The sequence below is a fragment of the Oncorhynchus masou genome, unplaced genomic scaffold (assembly GCF_036934945.1).
Source record: "Oncorhynchus masou masou isolate Uvic2021 unplaced genomic scaffold, UVic_Omas_1.1 unplaced_scaffold_1209, whole genome shotgun sequence".
In the NCBI taxonomy this organism is placed as follows: Eukaryota; Metazoa; Chordata; class Actinopteri; order Salmoniformes; family Salmonidae; genus Oncorhynchus; species Oncorhynchus masou.
The window spans coordinates 112,539-132,012 of NW_027001878.1; the positions used below are offsets into that span (position 1 = coordinate 112,539).

The window sequence follows — 19,474 nt, forward strand, 5'->3', positions numbered from 1 at the left end:
CTCAGTCACGTGATCTTCATTCACTTCAGTATTGTCCTCAACCACAGCAATATGTTCCTCAGTCACGTGATCTTCATCCACTTCAGTATTGTCCTCAACCACAGCAATATGTTCCTCAGTCACGTGATCTTCATTCACTTCAGTATTGTCCTCAACCACAGCAATATGTTCCTCAGTCACGTGATCTTCATCCACTTCAGTATTGTCCTCAACCACAGCAATATGTTCCTCAGCCACGTGATCTTCATCCACTTCAGTATTGTCCTCAACCACAGCAATATGTTCCTCAGTCACGTGATCTTCATCCACTTCAGTATTGTCCTCAACCACAGCAATATGTTCCTCAGTCACGTGATCTTCATCCACTTCAGTATTGTCCTCAACCACAGCAATATGTTCCTCAGTCACGTGATCTTCATCCACTTCAGTATTGTCCTCAACCACAGCAATATGTTCCTCAGTCACGTGATCTTCATCCACTTCAGTATTGTCCTCAACCACAGCAATATGTTCCTCAGTCACGTGATCTTCATCCACTTCAGTATTGTCCTCAACCACAGCAATATGTTCCTCAGTCACGTGATCTTCATTCACTTCGCTCATTTAGCAGTTTTTAATTCCAAAGTTCTTTGGTTTAAGTGTAATTAACGTCCTGTCCTTTAATCACTATATATTATTACTATATATATATTATATATGTATATTCCTCCCTTTTTAATCAAGTTGTTTTCCCGCTCCGACATCCGTCTCGAATCCGTTTCTGCCTCCATGATGATGTTAACTCTCTCTGTTAGCTCCACTTCCCTCCATGATGATGTTAACTCTCTCTGTTAGCTCCACTTCCCTCCATGATGATGTTAACTCTCTCTGTTAGCTCCACTTCCCTCCATGATGATGTTAACTCTCTCTGTTAGCTCCACTTCCCTCCATGATGATGTTAACTCTCTCTGTTAGCTCCACTTCCCTTCATGATGATGTTAACTCTCTCTGTTAGCTCCACTTCCCTCCATGATGATGTTAACTCTCTCTGTTAGCTCCACTTCCCTTCATGATGATGTTAACTCTCTCTGTTAGCTCCACTTCCCTCCATGATGATGTTAACTCTCTCTGTTAGCTCCACTTCCCTCCATGATGATGTTAACTCTCTCTGTTAGCTCCACTTCCCTCCATGATGATGTTAACTCTCTCTGTTAGCTCCACTTCCCTCCATGATGATGTTAACTCTCTCTGTTAGCTTCACTTCCCTTCATGATGATGTTAACTCTCTCTGTTAGCTCCACTTCCCTTCATGATGATGTTAACTCTCTCTGTTAGCTCCACTTCCCTCCATGATGATGTTAACTCTCTCTGTTAGCTCCACTATGCACTTGCCTCTGCTAGTAATACACTGTGTTAACATTAGCCTAGACTGAACCACAGAAAATAACAGTTTTAAACAGTTGTAAAACAACTTCTTCCAGAAAGAATAGTTCCTGTAGATTCAGACTCATCGCCAATCTTTTGTTATGTTTTGTGGGTTTCATTACCTCGTCTGTATAACAATTCAATAATGATGAGACGGGAGACAGGAATCAGTTCAACCATTTATCTGGAACGTGATCATCTCAACACATACAAACCCCCATGATGCTCTGCGGCACAACCCCAAATACACAACAAATACATCAATAAATGAGTAAATGGACAGTAAACAAAACTCAGAGGACTTTAAATGTTCAGTTCTAGAAAGTAGGGCCATGGGACAGGGTCAGAAAGGTCAGTATGTTTGATACCTGGTTACAGAAGTGACATAACAAGCATAAGGTCCATTATAACACAGTGAAGTAGGGCCATGGGACAGGGTCAGAAAGGTCAGGATGTTTGATAACTGGTTACAGAGGTGACATAACAAGCATAAGGTCCATTATAACACAGTGAAGTAGGGCCATGGGACAGGGTCAGAAAGGTCAGTATGTTTGATACCTGGTTACAGAGGTGACATAACAAGCATAAGGTCCATTATAACACAGTGAAGTAGAGGTGGGAGCTAAAAGCAGACATGGACAGTGAGACGGTGTGAGGAGGTCAGGGGTCAAACACTAGATCAGGACAGGTAGAAATGGCAGGGCTGGAAATAGACAGAGACACATTCTGATCATGGCTCAGTCCTGACCTGACACCCAATCAGAAGATGCCATAACAAAGTCCTGACCTGAGACACCCAATCAGAAGATTTCATAACAAAGCCCTGACCTGAGACAGCCAATCAGAAGATGCCATAATAAAGTCCTACCATAAAGTCCTAACATAAAACATTTACAACTGATCTTTTTTATTACACTGAACAATAAAATTAACCGTGTGTGTGTCAATGTGTGTGTGTGTGTGTATGTGTGTGTGTGTGTGTATGTGTGTGTGTGTCTGTGTGTGTGTGTGTGTATGTGTGTGTGTGTCTGTGTGTGTGTGTCTGTGTGTCAGGTTATTATTTACAGGGACACTGAGGATTCATCACAAACCCAAATCCCTGCATAGAGGGGCTCAGTGAATATGGAGGTGAATGTGATCAGGTGGGTCAGTGTGTCAGAGGAGGCTCTATAGAAGGACAGAGTGCCGGCTGGCCAGTCCAGATACACTCCTACTCTGTGGTGGCTGGAGGAGGGGACGTCTATGGTAGTGGGTTTATTATTGTGCCAGGCTCTGTAACTGTTGTCAGAGCAGAACAGAGTCCAGGACTTGTCATTCCATCCAAGACAACAGTTCTTAACCCTTCCTCTCCTGCTGATTCCTTTATATGTCACTCCAATAGCAGCCCTTCTCCCACTCCACTCTACCTCCCAGTAACAGCGCCCAGTCAGACCCTCTCTACACAGCACCTGTCTACAGTCCTCAAATCTCTCTGGGTGATCAGGATACGGCTGCTCCTCTCTCCTACATGTCACCTTTCTGTTCTCCTCAGACAGAGAGAGGAGTCTGTTTACTGTGTTTGGGTCCAGTGTGAGATCACAGACATCTGATGGATGAAACCAGACACAATATTAGAAATCATCATCATTCACATTAGAATGTTAACTCACTTTTCACTCATTCATTTAATGTAGATGTTTCTAGGTATCAAAAGGAGAAGTTAAGGTAACTTGAGACTTGTTGAATGATCATATGTTACACTGTATGGTAATATAAAACACACTTATTCACATTAATCACACACACACACACACACACACACACACACACACACACATCATGAACACAAACACATTTCTTATGTAACACGACCACGCACACACAGACACACACATTGCCAAAGCAACTCTTTGTAAACTTTGGTGTCCCTGATTTCTGCTTCTGTAGAACTACAGCTGATATTTAATATGACCAAGTCAGTAATGATGGTGGTCTTTGACTTAACTTGAATTAAGACTTATTCTTGGTCATATTCTTCACAGCAGTCAACACTCACATTTTCTAAGTCCAGGTTTCATTCTGTTCTCTCCACAATGTTCCACACTGTAGCAGTAAGCAGAAGAACAGACAGTCATTGAGGGATACACCTGAACACACACACACACACACACACACACACACACACACACACACAGGACAGACGCGGATATACAGCATATAACTTTAAGCAAATGTTTGTCTGTGTGTGTGTGTATGTGTGTGTGTGTGTCACTGGACACACACAGATATAATTCTGTCCAAGTGGTGGTCAGAATGTTTGTCTTAACTAGCCTGATAAGTCCAACATGTCTGATATGAACATTGACATAAACCCTCTACATACTTGAGTTTCTCCAGTCTGCAGTGTGGATCCTCCAGTCCAGCAGAGAGCAGTCTGACTCCTGAGTCTCCTGGGTGATTGTAGCTCAGGTCCAGCTCTCTCAGGTGTGAGGGGTTTGACCTCAGAGCTGAGACCAGAGAAGCACAGCCTTCCTCTGTGACTAGACAGCCTGACAGCCTGCAAAGAGTCAAATCATATTAAAATCACACTGATAGTATTTGGTAGTGAAAATAGTGGCAGTATATTTTTTCAACATATTCAGATACATCAGTGTCCTGAAACCTGCCATATCTATTCATAAAATAGTGTATCATCATAAAAAATGACAAATGATCAAATCATCACCTGAGGATAGAAACATGTAAAGTACAAATATTATAGTAGACTGACCAGACCAGTTTAAAATGCAGTATCAGTCAGAAGACAGACAGTGAGGAATCAGATTTAGATTGTATTGAGTATACAGTCCACACCATATCTATTTAGACAGTGAGGTATCAGATTTAGATTGTATTGAGTATACAGTCCACACCATATCTATTTAGACAGTGAGGTATCAGATTTAGATTGTATTGAGTATACAGTCCACACCATATCTATTTAGACAGTGAGGAATCAGATTTAGATTGTATTGAGTATACAGTCCACACCATATCTATTTAGACAGTGAGGTATCAGATTTAGATTGTATTGAGTATACAGTCCTCACCATATCTATTTAGACAGTGAGGTATCAGATTTAGATTGTATTGAGTATACAGTCCACACCATATCTATTTAGACAGTGAGGTATCAGATTTAGATTGTATTGAGTATACAGTCCACACCATATCTATTTAGACAGTGAGGAATCAGATTTAGATTGTATTGAGTATACAGTCCACACCATATCTATTTAGACAGTGAGGTATCAGATTTAGATTGTATTGAGTATACAGTCCACACCATATCTATTTAGACAGTGAGGTATCAGATTTAGATTGTATTGAGTATACAGTCCACACCATATCTATTTAGACAGTGAGGTATCAGATTTTGATTGTATTGAGTATACAGTCCACACCATATCTATTTAGACAGTGAGGAATCAGATTTAGATTGTATTGAGTATACAGTCCTCACCATATCTATTTAGACAGTGAGGTATCAGATTTAGATTGTATTGAGTATACAGTCCACACCATATCTAGTTTGACATTTATTTATTTATTTACATAGTTAGACAGTGTAGCTAACATTTTAAATGTGTCTCTCTCACTTTATGTACAATGCCTTGAGAAAGTTTTCGGCCCCCTTGAACTTTGCCACCTTTTGCCACATTTCAGGCTTCAAACATAAAGATATAAAACTGTATTTTTTTGTGAAGAATCAACAACAAGTGGGACACAATCATGAAGTGGAACGACATTTATTGGATATTTCAAACCTTTTTAACAAATCAAAAACTGAAAAATTGGGCGTGCAAAATTATTCAGCCCCTTTACTTTCAGTGCAGCAAACTCTTTCCAGAAGTTCAGTGAGGATCTCTGAATGATCCAATGTTGACCTAAATGACTAATGATGATAAATACAATCCACCTGTGTGTAATCAAGTCTCCGTATAAATACACCTGCACTGTGATAGTCTCAGAGGTCCGTTAAAAGCGCAGAGAGCATCATGAAGAACAAGGAACACACCAGGCAGGTCCGAGATACTGTTGTGAAGAAGTTTAAAGCCGGATTTGGATACAAAAAGATTTCCCAAGCTATAAACATCCCAAGGAGCACTGTGCAAGCGATAATATTGAAATGGAAGGAGTATCAGACCACTGCAAATCTACCAAGACCTGGCCGTCCCTCTAAACTTTCAGCTCATACAAGGAGAAGACTGATCAGAGATGCAGCCAAGAGGCCCATGATCACTCTGGATGAACTGCAGAGATCTACAGCTGAAGTGGGAGACTCTGTCCATAGGACAACAATCAGTTGTGTATTGCACAAATCTGGCCTTTATGGAAGAGTGGCAAGAAGAAAGCCATTTCTTAAAGATATCCATAAAAAGTGTCGTTTAAAAAGTTTGCCACAAGCCACCTGGGAGACATACCAAACATGTGGAAGAAGGTGCTCTGGTCAGATGAAACCAAAATTGAACTTTTTGGCAACAATGCAAAATGTTATGTTTGGCGTAAAAGCAACACAGCTCATCACCCTGAACACACCATACCCACTGTCAAACATGGTGGTGGCAGCATCATGGTTTGGGCCTGCTTTTCTTCAGCAGGGACAGGGAAGATGGTTAAAATTGATGGGAAGATGGATGGAGCCAAATACAGGACCATTCTGGAAGAAAACCTGATGGAGTCTGCAAAAGACCTGAGACTGGGACGGAGATTTGTCTTCCAACAAGACAATGATCCAAAACATAAAGCAAAATCTACAATGGAATGGTTCAAAAATAAACATATCCAGGTGTTAGAATGGCCAAATCAAAGTCCAGACCTGAATCCAATCGAGAATCTGCGGAAAGAACTGAAAACTGCTATTCACAAATGCTCTCCATCCAACCTCACTGAGCTCGAGCTGTTTTGCAAGGAGGAATGGGAAAAAATTTCAGTCTCTCAATGTGCAAAACTGATAGAGACATACCCCAAGCGACTTACAGCTGTAATCGCAGCAAAAGGTGGCGCTACAAAGTATTAACTTAAGGGGGCTGAATAATTTTGCAACCCCAATTTGAGTTTTTGATTTGTTAAAAAAGTTTGAAATATCCAATAACTGTCGTTCCACTTCATGATTATGTCCCACTTGTTGTTGATTCTTCACAAAAAAATACAGTTTTATATCTTTATGTTTGAAGCCTGAAATGTGGCAAAAGGTCGCAAAGTTCAAGGGGGCCGAATACTTTCGCAAGGCACTGTATCTAGTCCCACCGTTTGAAGAAGTCATAAATATTCTGACAAATTAACGTATAGTGTATTAAACTTGTCAAAAGTTAATTATTTGGTCCCATATTCTTTAAATACAATGACTACATCAGCCTGTGACTGGCATGATTGAGAAAAATTATGAATGAATCATGAATAATGATGAGTGAGAAAGTTACAGAGGCTACAACAAAACATACTAACCTCTCACCATTACCAATAACAGAGTCTACAACAAAACATACTAACCTCTCACCATTACCAATAACAGAGGCTACAACAAAACATACTAACCTCTCACCATTACCAATAACAGATTAACCATTAACCTCAAATAAAAGGTGACATTCTGTACTGTTGCCTAATTTGAAACATTGTATCTCAAATCCAAAATGTTGGAGCACCAAATGTAAAACTAAGCTTCACTGTCCAAACACATATGGTGTGGACTATGTGTGTCTGGTAAACAAATGTGGATCTGGTGAACAGTTATCACTTGTTGACCAACTACAGGAATACTGACCTCAGAGTCTCCAGTTTACAGTGGGGATTCTCCAGTCCATCAGAGAGCAGCTTCACTCCTGAATCCTTCAGGTCATTGTTACTCAGGTCCAGCTCTCTCAGGTGTGAGGGGTTTGAGACCAGAGCTGAGACCAGAGAAGCACAGCCTTCCTCTGTGACTAGACAGCCTGACAGCCTGCAAAGAGTCAAAACATATTAAAACCACTGGACTGGTTTTAGCGAGCCTGAAAAGTCAAACATGTCTGATATGAACATTGACATAAACCCTCTACATACTTGAGTTTCTCCAGTCTGCAGTGTGGATCCTCCAGTCCAGCAGAGAGCAGTCTTACTCCTGAGTCTCCTGGGTGATTGTAGCTCAGGTCCAGCTCTCTCAGGTGTGAGGGGTTTGACCTCAGAGCTGAGACCAGAGAAGCACAGCCTTCCTCTGTGACTTCACAGCCTGACAGCCTGACAAAGAGATCATCATGACTTCACAAACACACAGTTAAATTAACACCAGTAGTGTAGAAGGACAATGGCAGATGCATTTGGTTTATTCTCTCAAACAGCATATATATTCATCTTCCGTTTCCTAGAATTGTTTGCTCATACAGTGCATTGCGAAGGTATTCGGCCCCCTTGAACTTTGCGAACTTTTGCCACATTTCAGGCTTCAAACATAAAGATATAAAACTGTATTTTTTTGTGAAGAATCAACAAGTGGGACACAATCATGAAGTGGAACGACATTTATTGGATATTTCAAACTTTTTTAACAAATCAAAAACTGAAAAATTGGGAGTGCAAAATTATTCAACCCCTTTACTTTCAGTGCAGCAAACTCTCTCCAGAAGTTCACTGAGGATCTCTGAATGATCCAATGTTGACCTAAATGACTAATGATGATAAATACAATCCACCTGTGTGTAATCAAGTCTCCGTATAAATGCACCTGCACTGTGATAGTCTCAGAGGTCCGTTAAAAGCGCAGAGAGCATCATGAAGAACAAGGAACACACCAGGCAGCTCCGAGATACTGTTGTGAAGAAGTTTAAAGCCGGATTTGGATACAAAAAGATTTCCCAAGCTTTAAACATCCCAAGGAGCACTGTGCAAGCGATAATATTGAAATGGAAGGAGTATCAGACCACTGCAAATCTACCAAGACCTGGCCGTCCCTCTAAACTTTCAGCTCATACAAGGAGAAGACTGATCAGAGATGCAGCCAAGAGGCCCATGATCACTCTGGATGAACTGCAGAGATCTACAGCTGATGTGGGAGACTGTCCATAGGACAACAATCAGTCGTATATTGCACAAATCTGGCCTTTATGGAAGAGTGGCAAGAAGAAAGCCATTTCTTAAAGATATCCGTAAAAAGTGTTGTTTAAAGTTTGCCACAAGCCACCTGGGAGACACACCAAATATGTGGAAGAAGGTGCTCTGGTCAGATGAAACCAAAATTGAACTTTTTGGCAACAATGCAAAACGTTATGTTTGGCGTAAATGCAACACAGCTCATCAACCTGAAGACACCATACCCACTGTCAAACATGGTGGTGGCAGCATCATGGTTTGGGCCTGCTTTTCTTCAGCAGGGACAGGAAGATGGTTAAAATTGATGGGAAGATGGATGGAGCCAAATACAGGACCATTCTGGAAGAAAACCTGATGGAGTCTGCAAAAGACCTGAGACTGGGATGGAGATTTGTCTTCCAACAAGACAATGATCCAAAACATAAAGCAAAATCTACAATGGAATGGTTCAAAAATAAACATATCCAGGTGTTAGAATGGCCAAGTCAAAGTCCAGACCTGAATCCAATCGAGAATCTGTGGAAAGAACAGAAAACTGCTGTTCACAAATGCTCTCCATCCAACCTCACTGAGCTCTAGCTGTTTTGCAACGAGGAATGGGAAAAAATTTCAGTCTCTCGATGTGCAAAACTGATAGAGACATACCACCAAGCGACATATAGCTGGAAACGCAGCAAAAGGTGGCGCTACAAAGTATTAACTTAAGGGGGCTGAATAATTTTTCACGCCCAATTTTTCAGTTTTTGATTTGTTAAAAAAGTTTGAAATATCCAATAAATGTCGTTCCACTTCATGATTGTGTCCCACTTGTTGTTGATTCTTCACAAAAAATACAGTTTTATATCTTTATGTTTGAAGCCTGAAATGTGGCAAAAGGTTGCAAAGTTCAAGGGGGGCGAAAACTTTCGCAAGGCACTGTATTGTTATACTAATGTGAAAATCCAATAATTTATTCCATATGTTTTTCAAAATAATATATTATACATATTATAATACATATTTTTCTCTAAACTGAATATTTCTTCCTCATGATTAGTTCTTAAATGTAATTTTATTTTCTCACAGAACAGCTCTGGAGGCTTTGACCACTGGCAGCAGCCTCAGAAGACCTTCCTCTGATCTGGAGTATTTCTTCAGGTCAAACACATCCAGCTCCTTTTCTGAAGTCAGCAACACGAAGACTAGAGCTGACCACTGTGCAGGTGACAGGTTGGGTTTTGAGAGACTTCCTGAGCTCAGGTAGAATTGGATCTCTTCCACTAGAGAATGGTCATTCAGTTCATTCAGACAGTGGAACAGATTGATGCTCCTCTCTGGAGAGAGATTCTCCCTGATCTTCTCCTTGATGTACTTGACTGTTTCTTCATGGGTCTGTGAGCTGGTTCTTGTCTTTGTCAGTAGACCTCGTAAGTGCTTCTGATTGGACTCCAGTGAGAGGCCCAGGAGGAAGCGGAGGAAAAGGTCCAGGTTTCCCGTCTCACTTTGTAAGGCTTTATCCACAGCACTCTTGTAGAAAGCAACTTCAGGCTCGTCTTTTGTTTGCAGTTTGTCCAGTAGATTCTCATTGTTGTTGATGAATGAGAGGAACACATATACAGCAGCCAGAAACTCCTGAATGCTCAGATGAACAAAGCAGTACACCTTGTCCTGGTAGAGCACACATTCCTCTTTAAAGAGCTGTGTGCACAATCCTGAGTACACTGAGGCTTCATTAACATCAATGCCAGACTCTTTCAGGTCTTCTTCATAGAAAATCAGATTGCCCTTCACAAGCTGTTGAAAAGCCAGTTTTCCCAGGGACAGAATGCTCTCTTTATTCCAGTGTGGACCTGTCTCTTCTTTCCCAAGATACTTGTTATTCTTCTGTTTGGTATGAAACTCCACAAGGTGTGTGTACATCTCAGTCAGAGTCTTGGGCATCTCTTCTCTCTTATGTTTCAGCATGTGTTCAAGGACTGTTGCAGAAATCCAACAGAAGACTGGAATGTGGCACATGATGTGGAGGCTCCTTGATGTCTTTATGTGTGAGATGATTCTGCTGGCCAGGTCCTCATTACTGAATCTCTTCCTGAAGTACTCCTCCTTCTGTGGGTCATTGAACCCTCGTACCTCTGTCACCTGGTCAACACACACTGAAGGGATCTTATTGGCTGCTGCAGGTCGGGTAGTTATCCAGACGAGAGCAGAGGGAAGCAGATTTCCCTTGATGAGATTTGTCAGCAGAACATCCACTGAGGTTGACTCTGTGACGTCCCAACAGATCTTGTTCTTCTGGAAGTCTAGGGGCAGTCGGCACTCATCCAGACCATCAAAGATGAACAGAACTTTGTACTTGTCATAGATGGAGATTCCTGATTGTTTGGTTTCAATTGAGAAGTGATTGAGAAGTTCAATGAAAGTGTGTTTGTCCTCTTTCATCAAATTCAGCTCCCGGAAAGGGAATGAAAATACAAATTGGACATCCTGATTTGCTTTTCCTTCAGCCCAGTCCAGAATGAACTTCTGCACAGAGACTGTTTTTCCAATGCCAGCGACTCCCTTTGTCAGCACAGTTCTGATACGTTTGTCTTGTCCAGTTAAGGGTTTGAAGATGTCGTTACATTTGATTGCAGTCTCTGGTCTTGCTTGTTTCCTGGTTGTTGTCTCAATCTGTCTCAGCTCATGTTCATTATTGACCTCTCCTGTTCCACCCTCTGTGATGTAGAGCTCTGTGTAGATCTTATTGAGAAGTGTTGGGTTTCCTTGTTTAGCGATCCCCTCAAATACACATTGAAACTTCTTCTTTAGATTAGATTTGATTTCACGTTGGCAAATCTGAATGAAGAAATACCACAGAGGATTTTAATATTACGTCTGTTTTAATGCCTACAGTATTGTAGGACCGTTATAAAGTTGTAATTTATAATAATTTGTTCTCGTAACTGACTATCTAAATCTGTAAATGTTTTCATAATGCATTACAGACAGGTGTGACTGATTACATTATTATTGGTATTATTGATGGGATTATTAATGTTCTCTCTTTCTCTAAATTAATCAGCACAGCACATCCCTGCTGCTACTTCATGAGGTCACTAGGTGTTGTGTTAAGGCTGCTACAATATCATTGAGTTACACAGCTACTTTAGCTGTAATTTAGCTACAGCTGTTAAATGTTATAAAACATCATTCATCATGAGTCAGACAGATCTTACTTTTCTCCAGTGTGTCAGCAAGCTCCTTCTGGTTCATTTTCCTCAGGATGTGCAGTGTGATCTTCAGAGCCCCCTCTCTGGCACTGCTCTCCTGCTTCTCATCTTCAGCATCCACCACTTCCTTATCCTGCTTCTGACTCTCAAAGCCTTCTGGGAGTTCTGGACTAAGAATCCTCTTGAACATCTTCAGCTCGTTCTTCACAAATGTCATAATTTTCTGTTCAAGCATCTGAAATAAATAAAGTAAATAAGTTAAGCAAGAGAAGAAATGCTTTCTCATTAACACATTAATGAATGATTGACAGATCAACTTTACTTGAGGTAAACAAAAACAAATGTACATAACAGGACCACATACACTGAATATGGAGGCCAGGTCTGTTTGATGACTCTGGGAAGACTGACCACTGAGAATCTTTGACTCTGATCCCCCCTGTTGGTTTCTGTGGACAAAACATGAGATTACATCTCTTCATCCAGGGAGTACACACACACAAACACACACACACAGGGATGGAATGTTGTGTTTGTTTAATATTGTTTTTGGACTATGAAAATGGACAAAAGGATTAGCCTATGGATTATGAAAACAACAACAATAAATGAGAAAATGGGAGATGAGAAATGACTAGAGACTGTTGTTTAACTCACTGACCAGGACCCATGAGTTCTTCTTACCTTTGTTCAGTAGAAAAGTCTCCCTCTCTAAAGTTTAGAGGAGGATTCATAGACCAGTCACTCTTCATGGACACACAGCTGGGAACAGGGGAGGCTGGTCTCTCCTGCTTGATTGGACTTCAACACAACAGAGACAAACATTACATCTCTCATCTACTCTGAGCTCAGATGGGGAAACGTAAGAAGAGTTTCATTCCTAAACGATATATATCACTTTTCAGAAATGTTCATAAATTAGCGTTTACTGCTTAAAAAAATTATGAAAGAGATTGGTGATTCTTCACTATCTAATCAGGGCATCGGATTGTTCAATGATAGACATGTTTTTGTTCAATATCTATCACTTGATGGTTTCATTTCAGAGAGACAAATATTTTTTGGGCTAAATGCTACATATCTGCCTCATTCTCATATAAATCAGTAGTACCACTAGAACAGCTGAGTAACATAACACCTGCCTCAGACCACTAGAACAGCTGAGTAATCTAACACCTGCCTCAGATCACTAGAACAGCTGAGTAATCTACCACCTGTCTCAGACCACTAGAACAGCTGAGTAATCTACCACCTGTCTCAGACCACTAGAACAGCTGAGTAATCTAACACCTGCCTCAGACCTCTAGAACAGCTGAGTAATCTAACACCTGTCTCAGACCACTAGAACAGCTGAGTAATCTAACACCTGCCTCAGATCACTAGAACAGCTGAGTAATCTAACACCTGCCTCAGACCACTAGAACAGCTGAGTAATCTACCACCTGTCTCAGACCACTAGAACAGCTGAGTAATCTAACACCTGCCTCAGACCTCTAGAACAGCTGAGTAATCTAACACCTGTCTCAGACCACTAGAACAGCTGAGTAATCTAACACCTGCCTCAGATCACTAGAACAGCTGAGTAATCTAACACCTGTCTCAGACCACTAGAACAGCTGAGTAATCTAACACCTGTCTCAGACCACTAGAACAGCTGAGTAATCTAACACCTGTCTCAGACCACTAGAACAGCTGAGTAATCTAACACCTGCCTCAGACCACTAGAACAGCTGAGTAATCTAACACCTGTCTCAGACCACTAGAACAGCTGATTGTGTTGTGTGATGTTTTTTGCCCTTCCACGTGACTTTATGCACAGAAGATGTCTGCTAAACATAGAATCACATGGTTTATCCGTCTCTCTGTGACCTCCGACAAATTCAGAAAGTTGACACAATGACAACGTGGCCCATGTAGCACATCTCTGAGTTCAGGAGTGACATTCCACAGATTCTAACAGATGTTGAACTGAAACCCAACTCCTATTTACAATTCGATACTGACCATTAGTACTCTAGTACTCTCGTCCTCTCAAACTCTGTGTTGTGTATTTATCTTCAAAATATTCTTACAATAGGGAAAGATTTGAATGGCGAAAACTGATCCGAGAGCAGCGATCCCCTTCTTTAGATCCTGTCAGTATTGATACATGATTCACCAGACGTGATACCTTGTAGTGCTGCTGATCCAGTTTCTACTGGTCTGACTGAGGATATGAACTCTGACCTGTTCACCAGACGTGATACCTTGTTGTTGCTCTCTCTCTCTCTCTCTCTCTCTCTCTCTCTCTCTCTCTCTCTCTCTCTCTCTCTCTCTCTCTCCGATCAATACATAAAACCGATGTATTGGTTGGTGATTGGTATTGGCGATGGCTCGAAGACCGGTGACGCCGAACGCTGTCCGAACAAGGAGAGGGACCGACTTCGGCGGAAGTCATGACAACACCTCTGAATGCTCGGCTATGAAAAGCCAACCAACGTTTTTTTTTTTTTTTCCCACCTTTATTTAACCAGGTAGGCTAGTTGAGAACAACTTCTCATTTACAACTGCGACCTGGCTTGGCTGAGGTGCACCCGTATACGGCTCTGAAACCAGATTGCACAGCGGAGAAGGTACGGTGGGATTCGAGATGGTCAGTGATCTGTTTGTTAACTTGACTTTCGAAGACCTTAGATAGGCAGGGCAGGATGGATATAGGTCTGTAACAGTTTGGGTCCAGGGTGTCTCACCCTTTGAAGAGGGTGATGACCGCGGCAGCTTTCCAATCCTTCGGGATCTCAGACGATACGAAAGAGAGGTTGAAAAGGCTGGTAATAGGGGTTGCGACAATGGCGGCGGATAGTTTCAGAAATAGAGGGTCCAGATTGTCAAGCCCAGCAGATTTGTATGGGTCCAGGTATTGCAGCTCTTTCAGAACATCTGCTATCTGGATTTGGGTAAAGGAGAAGCTGGGGAGGCTTGGGCGAGTAGCTGCGGGGGTGGCGGAGCTGTTGGCCGAGGTTGGAGTAGCCAGGAGGAAGGCATGGCCAGGCGTTGAGAAATGCTTGTTGAATTTTTCGATTATCATGGATTTATCGGTGGTGACCCTGTTACCTAGCCTCAGTGCAGTGGGCAGCTGGGAGGAGGTGCTCTTGTTCTCCATGGACTTTACAGTGTCCCAGAACTTTTTGGAGTTAGAGCTATAGGATGCACATTTCTGCTTGAAAAAGCTGGCCATGCTTTCCTGACTGACATTTACATTACATTTAAGTCATTTGGCAGACGCTCTTATCCAGAGCGACTTACAAATTGGTGAATTCACCTTATGACATCCAATACACGCTGACTGCGTGTATTGGTTCCTGACTTCCCTGAACAGTTGCATATCGCGGGGACTATTCGATGCTATTGCAGTCCGCCACAGGATGTTTTTGTGCTGGTCGAGGGCAGTCAGGTCTGGAGTGAACCAAGGGCTATATCTGTTCTTCGTTCTGCATTTTTTGAACGGAGCATGCTTATCTAAGAGGGTGAGGAATTTACTTTTAAAGAATGACCAGGCATCCTCAACTGACGGGATGAGGTCAATATCCTTCCAGGATACCCTGGCCAGGTCGATAAGAAAGGCCTGCTCGCAGAAGTGTTTTAGGTAGCGTTTGACAGTGATGAGGGGTGGTCGTTTGACCGCGGACCCGTAGCGGATACAGGCAATGAGGAAGTGATCGCTGAGATCCTGATTGAAGACAGCAGAGGTGTATTTGCAGGGCAAGTTGGTCAGGATAATGTCTATGAGGGTGCCCATGTTTAGGATTTAGGGTTGTAGCTGGTGGGTTCCTTGATGATTTGTCTGAGATTGAGGGCATCTAGCTTAGATTGTAGGACTGCCGGTGTGTTAAGCATATCCCAGTTTAGGTCACCTAACAGAAGCTAGATGGGGGGCGATCAATTCACAAATGGTGTCCAGGGCACAGATGGGAGCTGAGGGGGGTCGTTAGCAGGCGGCAACAGTGAGAGACTTATTTCTGGAGAGTCATTTTTTTTATTAGAAGTTCGAACTGGTTGGGTATGGACCTGGAAAGTATGACATTGCTTTGCAGGCTATCTCAGCAGTGGAATGCAACTCCTTCCCCTTTGGCAGTTCTATCTTGACGGAAAATGTTATAGTTGGGTATGGAAATCTCAGAATTTTTGGTGGCCTTCCTAAGCCAGGATTCAGATACGGCAAGGACATCAGGGTTGGCAGAGTGTGCTAAAGCAGTGAGTTAAACAAACTTAGGGAGGAGGCTTCTGATGTTGACATGCATGAAACCAAGGCTTTTTCGATCACAGAAGTAAACAAATGAGGGTGCCTGGGGACATGCAGGGCCTGGGTTTACCTCCACATCACCCGAGTAACAGAGCAGGAGAAGGATGAGGGTGCGGCTAAAGGCTATCAAACCTGGTCGCCTAGAGCGTTGGGGACAAAGATTAAAAAGAGCAGATTTCTGGGAGTGGTAGAATATATTCAGGTCATAATGTGCAGACAGGGGTATGGTGGGGTGCGGGTACAGCGGAGGTAAGCCCAGGCACTGGGTGATGATAAGAGAGGTTGCATCTCTGGAGATGCTGGTTGTAATGGGTGAGGTCACTGCATGTGTGGGAGGTGGGACAAAGGAGGTATCAGGGGTATGAAGAGTGGAACTAGGGGCTCCATTGTAAACTAAAACAATGATAACGTACCTGAACAACAGTATACAAGGCATATTGACATTTGAGTGAGACATACAGCGAGGCATACAGTAATCACAGGTGTTGAATTGGGAAAGCTAGCTAAAACAGTAGGTGAGACAACAACAGCTGATCAGCTAACACAACAACAGCAGGTAAAATGGTGGTGACTAGGCAGGGAGGGTCAGATTAACTACACACAGAGCCTGAGTGCGGCTGGGGCCGACAGATAAAATAAATAAACAGAATGAAGTACCGTGATTAATGGAGAGTCCAGCAGGCATCAGCTATGTGGCCAAGTGATCATAGTGTCCAGCAGGCATCAGCTATGTGGCCAAGTGATCATAGTGTCCAGCAAGCATCAGCTATGTAGCCAAGTGACCATAGTGTCCAGGGGGCAGCAGTAGATGGAACAGGGAAGCCGCCACTACGCTAGCACGCGGGCGACACGGCGTTTAAAGTTAGTAGCCTGGGGGTGGTAGGGGGGTCTGCTCAGACGGAGGTTGAAGGCACAGAGGATAGAATATACGTCGGCAGACCAGTCGTATAGCTTGTAGCTAATTAGCTGATTAGCTTCTGGTGGTTCTTGAATGTGTTCTAAAATGAAAAATAATAGTGATTCCGTATCACATTGGGTGAGGCAGGTTTACTCCTGAGGTACTGACCCAATCGCACCCTCTATAACCATTGTTGTTTGACCCTGCTAGTAGGGTATGAACATTTGAACATCTTGAAGAATGATTTGAACTTAATGGCCATGTTCTCTTATTATCTCTCCCCAGCACAGACAGAAGAGGACTGGTCACCCCTCAGAGCCTGGTTCCTCTCTAGGTTTCTTCCTATGTTCGTAACTTTCTAGGGAGTTTTTCTAGCCACCGTGCTTCAACATCCGAACATGATCTCTTCAGCACGAGACGACTATTACACCCAACGACGTGTTTCTGCCAATGAGCTTCAAATCAGATCAAATTGTATTTCTCACATGAGCCGAATACAATAGGTGTACACTTTACTGTGAAATGCTGACTGATAAGCTCTTTCCCAACAATGCAGTTAAAAGTACAAAAAATGTGCTAAAAAAACAATAATGAGACTATAAGGAGAACCAGTACTGAGTCAACGTGCAGGGTACCAGGTAGTTGAGGTAATAATGAGACTATAAGGAGAACCAGTACTGAGTCAATGTGCAGGGTACCAGGTAGTTGAGGTAATAATGAGGATATAAGGAGTACCAGTACTGAGTCAATGTGCAGGGTACCAGGTAGTTGAGGTAATAATGAGACTATAAGGAGTACCAGTACTGAGTCAATGTGCAGGGTACCAGGTAGTTGAGGTAATAATGAGTCTATAAGGAGAACCAGTACTGAGTCAATGTGCAGGGTACCAGGTAGTTGAGGTAATAATGAGACTATAAGGAGTACCAGTACTGAGTCAATGTGCAGGGTACCAGGTAGTTGAGGTAATAATGAGTCTATAAGGAGAACCAGTACTGAGTCAATGTGCAGGGTACCAGGTAGTTGAGGTAATAATGAGACTATAAGGAGTACCAGTACTGAGTCAATGTGCAGGGTACCAGGTAGTTGAGGTAATAATGAGTCTATAAGGAGTATCAGTACTGAGTCAATGTGCAGGGTACCAGGTAGTTGAGGTAATAATGAGACTATAATTGAGATAGTATATACATGTAGATAGGGGTAAAAGTGACTACACAATCTGGATAGAGTTTACATCTCCACATCCAGGGAGTGCACACACACACACACACACACACACACAGGGAGGGAATATTGTGTCTGTTTAATGTTGTTTAGGACTATGAAAATTGACAAAATGATTAGCCTATGGATTATGAAAACAACAAAAATAAATGGGAAAATGGGAGAGGAGAAATGACTAGAGACAGTGTTGTTTAACTCACTGACCATGACCCATGAGTTCTTCTTACCTTTGTTCAGTAGAAAGGTCTCCCTCTCTAAAGGATATAGGAGGACTCATAGACCGGTCACTATCACAGCTGGATACAGGGGAGGCTGGTCTCTCCTGCTTGATTGGTCTTCAACACAACAGAGACAAACATTACATCATCTACTCTGAGCTCAGATTCCAAAAAGCTATATGTCACTTTTCAGAAATGTTCATAAATGAGCTTTTATTGTTTATAGAAATTATGAATGAGATGTTTTTTTCACTATCTAATCATGACATGGGGTCGTTCAGTGACAGACATGTATTTGTTCAATGTCTTTCACTTGATGTTTCATTTCAGAGAGAAAAATCATCATGTTTATTTTGCTAAATGCTATATATCTGCCTCACTCTCAGAGAAATCAGTGATACTGCTAGGTTTTACACAGTAATAATATATATCAGTCTCACTCTCAGTGAAATCAGTAGTACTGCTAGGTTTTACACAATAATAATATATATCTGCCTCACTCTCAGTGAAATCAGTAGTACTGCTGGTTTTACACAGTAATAATATATATCTGCCTCACTCTCAGAGAAATCAGTAGTACTGCTAGGTTTTATACAGTATTAATGTATATCTGCCTCACTCTCAGTGAAATCAGTAGTACTGCTAGGTTTTATACAGTAATAATATATATCTGCCTCACTCTCAGAGAAATCAGTAGTACTGCTAGGTTTTACACAGTAATAATATATATCTGCCTCACTCTCAGAGAAATCAGTAGTACTGCTAGGTTTTACACAGTAATAATATATATCTGCCTCACTCTCAGAGAAATCAGTAGTACTGCTAGGTTTTATACAGTAATAATATATATCTGTCTCACTCTCAGAGAAATCAGTAGTACTGCTAGGTTTTACACAGTAATAATATATATCTGCCTCACTCTCAGAGAAATCAGTAGTTCTGCTCGGTTTGACAGAGTTTCATAAAGAACTGTACAAATGATACATTTGACATCAATATACAACATTTTTTAAACCATTATTAAATACAGTAATATAAGATTTGTATTTAAACATTTAGTTTTGAAATCAGCAAATGTTTTTATCCAGGGCCTGGGGTAGGGGTACCAGGAAAACAATGAGACTATAAGGAGTACCAGTACTGAGTCAATGTGCAGGGTACCAGGTAGTTGAGGTAATAA

General features: G+C 41.9%; 1 protein-coding gene across 1 annotated transcript in view; it reads right to left on the reverse strand.

Moving 5' to 3' along the window:
- Positions 1 to 1,571: 1,571 nt before the first annotated feature.
- The window catches only part of LOC135529915 (NLR family CARD domain-containing protein 3-like), a 37,639-nt gene continuing 19,736 nt past the window's right edge, over positions 1,572 to 19,474 (reverse strand). The window contains exons 3-11 of the mRNA XM_064958321.1: positions 12,360 to 12,476; positions 12,040 to 12,124; positions 11,662 to 11,910; positions 9,551 to 11,301; positions 7,465 to 7,638; positions 7,190 to 7,363; positions 3,767 to 3,940; positions 3,440 to 3,486; positions 1,572 to 2,989 (exon numbers count right to left, since the gene is read on the reverse strand). Of these exons, the coding sequence (XP_064814393.1) occupies positions 2,466 to 2,989; positions 3,440 to 3,486; positions 3,767 to 3,940; positions 7,190 to 7,363; positions 7,465 to 7,638; positions 9,551 to 11,301; positions 11,662 to 11,910; positions 12,040 to 12,124; positions 12,360 to 12,476 (3,295 nt within the window). The 3' untranslated portion in view covers positions 1,572 to 2,465. The remainder of the gene's footprint in view (positions 2,990 to 3,439; positions 3,487 to 3,766; positions 3,941 to 7,189; positions 7,364 to 7,464; positions 7,639 to 9,550; positions 11,302 to 11,661; positions 11,911 to 12,039; positions 12,125 to 12,359; positions 12,477 to 19,474) is intronic.